This window comes from Alligator sinensis, unplaced genomic scaffold (assembly GCF_000455745.1).
Source record: "Alligator sinensis unplaced genomic scaffold, ASM45574v1 scaffold1097_1, whole genome shotgun sequence".
NCBI lineage: Eukaryota > Metazoa > Chordata > Crocodylia > Alligatoridae > Alligator > Alligator sinensis.
Genome location: NW_005841950.1, coordinates 2,884,711 through 2,893,535, shown reverse-complemented (window position 1 = coordinate 2,893,535; position 8,825 = coordinate 2,884,711). Strand labels below are relative to the sequence as shown.

Below are 8,825 nucleotides of genomic sequence, written 5' to 3'. Positions count from 1 at the left end.
TCCCTCTCAAACCCTGACATCTCAGCTTTCTGAGCGCTGATGTGTCTAAGGGAGGAGAATCAAACCCTCCATTTCATAGATCTTTATTGCACACAGCAGTTGAGGCTTGCCCTATCTACAAATCACCTGAAGCTCCCTGAAGATGACTATGGTCAATACAGTTCCAATTCTCTAGCATAATGGAAATCTCTACCATAAAGGTAAAGCCTGTCTTTGGGAGAGTCCAAGACACTGAAACAAACTCCCCCGCAACCCAAGGACCATCACAAAACTCACCCTCTTCCAGACATGCTTCTCCAAGCTATCTTTTCCAATACACACACAAACAATACATGTGGAATCCTTTTTCTCACTGACCATACCTCCCCCTCCCCCTTTCCCCCCACTCAGCTCCTGGAAGCCCAGGTGCCTGGGAGAAGGAGCTCAGCTATGGGAGTACAAACCCCTGAAGGTCCCCCCCAACCACAAACACCAACAGGAAGGGTAGTGACAGGGGAAAGAGACCAGCCGGCCCCATTACCAAGCTGAAAACAGGAACAAGGAACTTAGTACCTCCACTGACATCCCAGCTAGGAGCTACAGCCAACAGTTCAGAGAAGAAATGGAGCAGGCCACTGAAAGCCACCTTTAGCAGTCAGGACTCATAGTAGAGATGATATCTTTTATTAGACCAATGAGATTTTTGCAAAAAATCTTGTTGGTCTAATGAAAGATATCATCTCTACTACAAGTCCTGATTGCTTTTTCCTCTAGACCAATATGGCTTCAACCTGGATACCTGACCTTTAAGCAGCACACAGGATGTTTCTGCCATCACAGCTGTTCCCTACCTTAGTTATCTGAAGGTTCAGGGCTCCCCATGAATTTAAAGGGAGACCTAGGTCTTTGCAGCTGGAAGGGTTTTGGCAAGAGAAGGGCTGATCCCCTGGGAGTGAGCAAGGATTCCTGGCTGCCAGCCTGACTATGGGAGCTCAGCAGCAAGGACCCGGGCTCTGGGGAGCATTTGCCAGAGGCCACAGGGGAGGAGGGAAGACTCTGCTGGCAAGGTGGGGGCAGCTCCCTGCTCAGAGGAGTGGCTGGTAGCTTGCTCCCCAGGGTGGGTGGTTCTGACCTCATCTGGGACCTGTGGAGCTGCCTGCCACTGCTTTCAGAAGCAAAGCTCCTGTGCTCATCTCCAGCATCAGGAAATGCCACTTGTGTGGCCACACACAAGTCCTCCCTGTTGCACGAGGAGGACAGGGACGAAGCGTGTTGTTCACCACCAGAAGGTGCTGGGCTGTCACTCCGCTGGCTCGATGCCAGGTCCAGCTCCTGCCAGCTGGAGAGCCGAGGTACCAGTAAGTTAGAGCTGGTCCTTTCCTGGTGCTGCTGGGGGAGGCTGCGGATGGCCTGGATTTGCTGCTGAAACCTCAGTTTTGCTGTTGGGGGAAGAGGTGAAAGGATATTGCTGGGTCTGAGCAGGGCACTGCCACTAAAAAAGGTCTAAGCTTCACCTCTTTCCCCTGGGCTCAGCAAGAGAAGCCATCATAGATGAACTAGACTAGAGCCAGTTCCTCCCCTCGTATGTCCCTGGACTGCAAGGATGCCCTGGGCTTGCTCTACGGGGTACGATGAACAGGGAAGCAGGGAGCCTGGCTGGAGCCAAAAAGCGAAGACACTAACAGCCGCTAAATTAATCTCTAAGCTTCAAGGTGTACTACAGCCATCATCCAGGCACAGATTTCTCCCCCAGGTGCGGTGGGAGCGCCTCTGTTAGACGTGTCCTGTGCGGTGTGGCACAGATTCTCAAAGGTATTTAGGCAGCTCCTACTGCAATCAATAGGCATGAAGCACTGAGATGCCTCTGGGGATCTGGGCCTACACCCTTTCCCGCAAAGCATCCAGAAATCAGCTGCTCTCAGAGACAGAGGATGACTGGAGTATTCAGGGGCACGAACAGTCTCAGTGCTGAAGGGCTCTTGCTTCCTGCTAGCACCAGCCAGGACTGAGAGCACTCAACACTTCACAAGATCAGGCCCCAGCCTGCAGAACGGTCCTGAGCTTTCACTCTTCACTGGCTGTTTCTAAATGTTTCCAACTCTCTCCGGTGCTATTGCCCAGTCCTTGCACAGCCGCCCTGCAGGAGGCCGTGAGCTGCCAGGGCTGTGGGAACACAGCCGCCCTACCTTTCATCAGGTTTTCATTCTTCTGCCGCAGCCCCTGAATCTCGGAGGTCATGGCAGAGACCTGAAAACACAAAGCAGCTCTGTTTAGTGACCTCCAGGCCTCCGTCTAGTGGGAGGCTGTGAAGACAGCTGGTTGCTTACAGGGCAGCCAGAGGGGCCAATATGATGGGGAGGGGGGCTGTGTAAGGGGATGCCCTGAGCATGCGTGGGTGGGTGGGTGAGTGGATGGAGGGGTGAGATGGGCTCCTGCAGGGGTCTGGGTGAGGGTTCACAGGGCCCTTGGCTTCTTTGCTCTGAGATGAAGAAAAAGCCTTTTACTGCATGGATTTGCCTCAAACCTGCCCCTTCCCAGTGACATATCCCATGATGCACTTGGTCATAGATCATGGAGGCACCAATACCAACACCAGCCCCTGCCTGCCCTGCTCCTGGCTTTAGAGAGCTGAATTTCCAGCTCTTCCCCAGCATCCCTCCCTGAGCCACGGGCCACTCCTTGCAGCAAGATGCCTGCAGCGGTACCGTTTCTGTTTTCTCTTGCAGTTGCTGCCTGAGGCTTTGGGCATCTTCAGTGCTGCCAGGGAGGCCCATGTCTCCTGCCTGCTTTTCCTTCAGCTCCTCCTTGGGTTTCTTGGTGTCTCCTCTCACATCCTGTAGGAGCCAGATGAGACCAAAATCAGGATTGCTTTTGTGGTAGATACTAGGACTAGGACATAGAGGGTTCCTGGGAAAGGACACTGCAGTGATTTTAGTGCCACCAGGCTGCTAATTCCACCGCCTTCCACATTCACTCACTGCCTGTGTTCCTCTTGCTGCAAAGCTGCTCTGCAGGAAACCATCAGCCATGTCCAGTGCCATTCTGGGGGAACTGGGGCAATGCACCTGGGTGGGCAATGGAAAGGCTATTCTTACCTCTTGAGATATCCTAGCCCACTGCTCTGCTGAGTTCCCGGCCTTCTGTCTTCCTGGCAGCTTCCTGCAGCCTGATGGTAGGTGTTGTCTCTGCTTGAACAGGCCCTTGAGCTGTTGGAGAAGCCGAGTCAATTTGAGGAGCTCTCCCAAACCTAAACTGGCTCTCCCTCAGCTGTGAGAGGCCCTGGATTGTAATGTTACAATCTGCATCCCCTGCCAGGTCTTCAAGGGCCTTGCCTTTCCCCAGCTTGTAGTGACACATCCCAGTCCCTCCCAATGGGGATCTAGTGGCTCAAGTCACTGCAATCTTTTCCATCTGCCCCAGACATCAGAAGCTCCTCACTTGGGGTTCTGGCCAACTCCTTGCCCGTCCTCCCACACACAAAGGTACTGGTGTCAGAGCTCACGCCTACGTGCCTGCTCTGAAAGTGAGATCCTCCTTGTGACAGCTCCCTGTCCCCAGAGACTGCCTATCCTCTCCAGAGAGGCATGAAGAACAGGATGAGTCAGAGAGACGGAGACAGAACTGAGTGCATGCAGTGTTACCTGCTCGGTCACCAGCTGATGCTGCTGTTTCAGGCGCTGAACCTCTGCTTGGGGGTTCTTCGTGACATGTCCATCCAGGCGTTGACTCACGCCCTGTGGAAAAACTAACCCATGTGGGCAAGAAAGATCTGCAGTAGGACAGGAAAACACCCCAGTTCCTTCACCTCACTGAAGGACTAATCCGAAACCCACTGATGTCAATGGAAAGATACTGTCTAACACAGAGGTGTCAGAAATCTGGCCTGCAGGGCTTCTCTTTGGCTGGATGACCCACCTCTGGATCTGGCCCATGGGGGCTTCTCATCATGGCTCCAAAAAAGTGCCAGAGCAGTCAGCATCTGCGAGGTTAATGCCACTCCCCTTGCTTACTTGCCATAGATAGCAGCAGTTTTAACTCTGGCAACTGGCATTCATGGTGAAACAACTCACAGACTGGATCTAGACATCCAGCCTGAGAGAAGCCCCACAGTCCAGACAGGTCTGCCAGTTCAAATGAGTTTGACACTCCTGGTCTAACACATCGACTGTTTCTTTGTAAAGCTTTCCCCACTTGCCACAGTGAAAGAGCTCTTTGCTTTTGCTTTTGGGTGTCTACCCCCAGACTCTTCTCCTGCCACTGGCCCATACCGTCACTCTTCCCCCCGTCTAATGTCCCAAGACTTCCACAAAGGCATTCTTATTCTTTCTTTTGGACACCCACAGGAACACCAGGCAAAAGGTGTAACAGCCAACATCAAACCTACTGGGTCAACTACAGGCCTGGTGTAAGCAAAGGTAACTCCGCAGGAGTCAAAGGCATCAGGTCAGAATGGGGCACATTCAGGTGTCTGTCCACTGTGTTTGCCTCAAGCTGACAACCTCACCGGAGGATGGCTGTAGCTCAATGTTCTCAACCCGTGGGTTGTGACCCAAAAGTGGGTCTCAAAGATATATGAAAGGGTCACAGACAAACTTTAAAAATGGATCTATGGGCTTTAAAAATGGATTCTCCTTTAAAGGAGAAAAGTGTGGGAAACAGTGGCTTTTCCCTTGCAGGCTGGCAGAGCTCCAGCCTGCAAGGGGCTACTTGGGGCCCCCCCATGCCCCACACGCCCACCCCTTGCCCCACACACTGGGGCCTGGGGGAGGGGGGATAGTGGGTCAGGAGTGAGAGACACTGGGTCAGGACTGGCCATCCATGTTTACAAATGGGTCCTGGTACAAAAAAGGTTAAGAACCACTGCTATAGCTGACTGGCTCTCTCTGTTTAACCTATTTTAAGTACCCGTCACTCTACTTCCCAACCTTTGATGTGCTTCCTGGGTGCTGCAACAACACTGCTATCCCTTGTGTATAGTGACTGTACAGAAGCCTGGGTTTTTTTAAGGTATTTAGGCCTCATCATGCTTAGCACAGTAAGACCTAAGAGCTAGACCCCCAAAGGTACTGAGGTGCTTAAATCCCACTGGAATCAAAGGCAATTAGGGAACGAAGTACCTTCAAAATCTGGCCCCAAGTGATTTAGTGGCCTAAGTCTTATTGAAAGACTATGAGGTAACAGAAGGATCAGTGTCTAAATCACTTTTGAAAGTGAGACTTAAGATCCTAAATCACTTAGGAGTAGCAACACTGTGTGAAGCCATGTTTAATGCCTTTAAAACCCAGGTCAGAGGAACCAAAGATCAAGGTTCCAAAAATATACTCTGGTATCTAAACATGCAGGCAGGTTGTTAAAAATCCCTCTCACAGTGCTTCTCTGCACTTTTTTAGGACCTAAATACTTCCAGAAAGCTGGCTTGAGGGCCCACATCCTACACTGTAAGTAGGTACCTAACTCCCATAAAAATCCCGGGGAGTTAGGCACCAAAGTACCTTGGAGGATCTGGACTTAAGTGACTTGATGAAGGTATTATAGGGAGTCTGTGGCAGAGGAGTGAACTGCATTGGTTCTCCCAAAGCCCAGAGTTGTTTCCTCTCTATCAAATGGCCCTTCCCTCTGCTTCATGCTCTGCTGTTCTCTCTTTCTGTTCCATCAGCACTAAAACGTCAGCTTATGTCATGAACTCAGGTGGATATGGAAACCAAGCTGATATCCTTGTTGCATTCAGAGGGGATAAAGCTCTCTGGAGAAGGGAGCAGATTTTTGTCCATGTCTGCTGCACCAGGAGCTACAGTGGGCACATCTATACATTCATTAACGCACCTTAGTTACTGCACATTTAGTTTAGTGCCTTTAATAAGAGGTACTAACTGAATGCGCAGTAACTAGAGTTACTGCACAGTAGCACCAGTGCAGGGTTTTTTAGTGACACTGCGCATTAGCCTAATAACACTGCGCACTAGGCTATTAGCATGCTTAATAACTGCTACCCTACTGCACAGTATTATTAGGCTAATGCACAATAAGTCTCATGTAGACGCACTCCCTGGGCACAGATTCTCTTTTGTGTCAGTGCAGTGCCCAACACAGTCAGCTCCAATTCTGGTTGGGGCCTACAGCAGAGCCATAATGCATATCAGAAACAAGCCGCTAGCTTTCTGGATACAAGATCACATACATAGCTAGGCCCATGGTTTCCCTGCACAAGGGGTGTCAAACTGATAGCATGGGTTTCTAAACAGCCTCCCAACACATCCTATTCAGCCATAGTAAGATCCACAGTGCCTATTAGAGGGCTACCAGCTGCAGGTCACATAGAGTGGACTTTCAGCCTCTCCAAACAGTCCCCTCCCCATAACTGTCCTCCTAGCAACATTACCTTCTTCTGGGAGCCCTTGGGCACCAGAGCTGAGGCAGGTACAGGACCAGAAAGAGTTAGGGAGTCCTCTAGTGGACACCAATACCCATCACTGTGCCAGGCTCTCTCCTGGAGCCTTTGCTGTCTTTGCCAGAGAGGCTGACCTCAGCTCACTCACCTTGAGGAGTTCCCGAAGCTCACACAGGTAGGTGAAAGCCTGGTCCTTGTCCTCCTCAATATTCCTTCCTTTGTCCATGCAGCCTGGAGGCAAACCATACATTGAAAGCAGAAAAGCGACAGAGAAAACATTGTAGCAGCAATCAATGCTGAATTGAGTCCCATGCACCCACACATGTACATATACACACATACATGAACATACATGTGCGCATACACACACACACACATACTTGCTCCCAAAACAGCAGGCAACTAGCCACTGTCCTCAAAGCAGTCATTAGACACAACATGCTCGGATTTAAGCCTATCGATGCAGAGAGCAGGTAGGAACTACTGAAGTGACAAAAATCCAAACTTCAAAGGAAATTAGACTGGGGGTGGCAGGGGGGTGGAAATCATGTGTTGGGAAGGTGGGGAGAGTAGACTGGTGGGTTATTGACAATGAACACTATAACAAGGGACTCAGGAGTATCTGTGAGTCTCCTGGGCCTTCTATAAGGGACTCCAAGCATTCTGCACACCCAGAGGAGATGAACTTCTAACCCCCCTGGCATTCGTAGGTTCATTACTTCACAGGCCAAGTGCAGTGACAAATCTGAGGAGGAGGAGGAAGTCTTACTTTGGATCATCTTGTCCAGCTGGTCCAGAAGGGAATCACAGCGAGAGCATTTCCCTTGGCAGCGGCTGTCACGACTCTGCCCAGGGGACCTGTTCTGCACTGCCGGCGAGACAGGAGCCTGACCAAGGTGTGGGGTGCTGTCTCTCAGGACCTCCATTTCAGCCAGCTAGGAAGGACATAAAGGGGGTGTTAGAGGAGAGTGTTTCAGTGTGTGGCCTGCTCCCTGCCACAATCTGTGCATAGGCCTCTCTTCAAGACATCTGTGATTTGCCTCTTAATTACTGTACAGCTGCAGGGCTTTGGGGCTGCAGATAGGAGCCTTCTCTCCCTGGGCCAAATCCAACCTGGGCAGCAGCAGTATCAGGCTCCCACACACCGTTCTACACATGTGCCTCTACCTTGTGCTGAGGGAGGGTGCGTGGGGAGTTGGATGTGCGTTGTTTTGATGCTTGCCTTCTCTGCTGGGGCTACCAGCAAAGGATTCGTCATTGCTACTGTGCCCACGGGTGTCATAACACGGACACCTCCAACCACCTGCAGCCTGGATTTGAACTGGGAGCACAGGGATGAAAGCCTTTACAGCATATCTCAATGCATGAGCAGACTAACTATTTACCACAGGGCAAGAAGGGGAAGGGATTTTACCACACAGATTGTCCTGTGGTAACTGGCCACATGCATGCTCTTACCCCTTGGTAGGTGGAAGATAATCCCTGATAACTTTGATTGAAGGTGAACTTACTTACCATGGTCTAGAAGGTCTGGGACAGACATTGCATAAACCAGTTTGACCCAAATCAGTTAACTCTGATACTACATTCAACCAGGTTTATCTCAAACCAGTTTCAGATATTTTCAAACTAGTTTATATGCACTGAACATCTGTTCTGTTACAGGTTTAAACCAGTTTCTGATGGCTTAAACTGATCTGGTAAGGGGGCTCCAGGTCCTTGACCACCTGGGTGATAGCGATCATTGCTTGCTGGAATTCATCATCCGGCGCAGGGTGTCAAGGGCCTGCAGTAAGGCGGTAGCCCTAGACTTCAAGAGGGCCAACTTCAATGAGTTGAGGAGATTGGTGGGAGAGGCGCTGGGGTTCTCGAGGGCAGGGGAACTCAGTGCCCAAGATGAGTGGTCGTTCCTTAAGGAGACGATACTCTGGGTCCAAGGGTGACAAGAAGCAAGGGGGGCAAGAGTGCCCAAAAGCCCCCCTGGCTCACCAAGGACGTCCGGGAATGCCTGGTTGCCAAAAAGGCAGCGTACACCCGGTGGAAGGGGGGGCTAATCTCCAAAGAAGAGTATACCTCCACTGCTCGGGCCTGTAGGGGGGCTGTTAGGAAAACTAAGGCGGACATAGAGCTAGGACTAGCGTCCAAGATCAAGGATAATAAAAAGTCTTTTTTCAAATATATAGGGAGGATGAAGAAGGCACCGGGAAACGTGGGGCCCCTGCAAGATATGCTGGGCAATCTGGTGGTTGCACCAAAGGAGAAGGCAGACCTCTTCAACAAATTCTTCACCTCCGTTTTCTTGTGCAAGGAGCGGGACTCCCCCACCGTGATTCAAGACGGGCTTGAGGGGAACGCGTCCAGGCCTAAGGTTGAGGAGGACCGGGTTAGAGTGCTTCTGGACGGGCTGGACGTGTTCAAGTCAGCAGGTCCAGATGCTCTCCACCCCAGGGTGTTGAGG

At 51.1% G+C, this 8,825-nt stretch overlaps 1 protein-coding gene across 1 annotated transcript in view; it reads right to left on the bottom strand.

Annotated features, from left to right (window-relative positions):
* Positions 1 to 753: 753 nt before the first annotated feature.
* LOC112549714 (myosin-11) overlaps positions 754 to 8,825 on the bottom strand; it is a 37,410-nt gene continuing 29,338 nt past the window's right edge. Inside the window, exons 24-30 of the mRNA XM_025199880.1 lie at positions 7,137 to 7,302; positions 6,516 to 6,598; positions 3,621 to 3,713; positions 3,075 to 3,185; positions 2,685 to 2,813; positions 2,166 to 2,226; positions 754 to 1,418 (exon numbers count right to left, since the gene is read on the bottom strand). Coding sequence (XP_025055665.1) covers positions 832 to 1,418; positions 2,166 to 2,226; positions 2,685 to 2,813; positions 3,075 to 3,185; positions 3,621 to 3,713; positions 6,516 to 6,598; positions 7,137 to 7,302 — 1,230 coding nt within the window. The 3' untranslated portion in view covers positions 754 to 831. The remainder of the gene's footprint in view (positions 1,419 to 2,165; positions 2,227 to 2,684; positions 2,814 to 3,074; positions 3,186 to 3,620; positions 3,714 to 6,515; positions 6,599 to 7,136; positions 7,303 to 8,825) is intronic.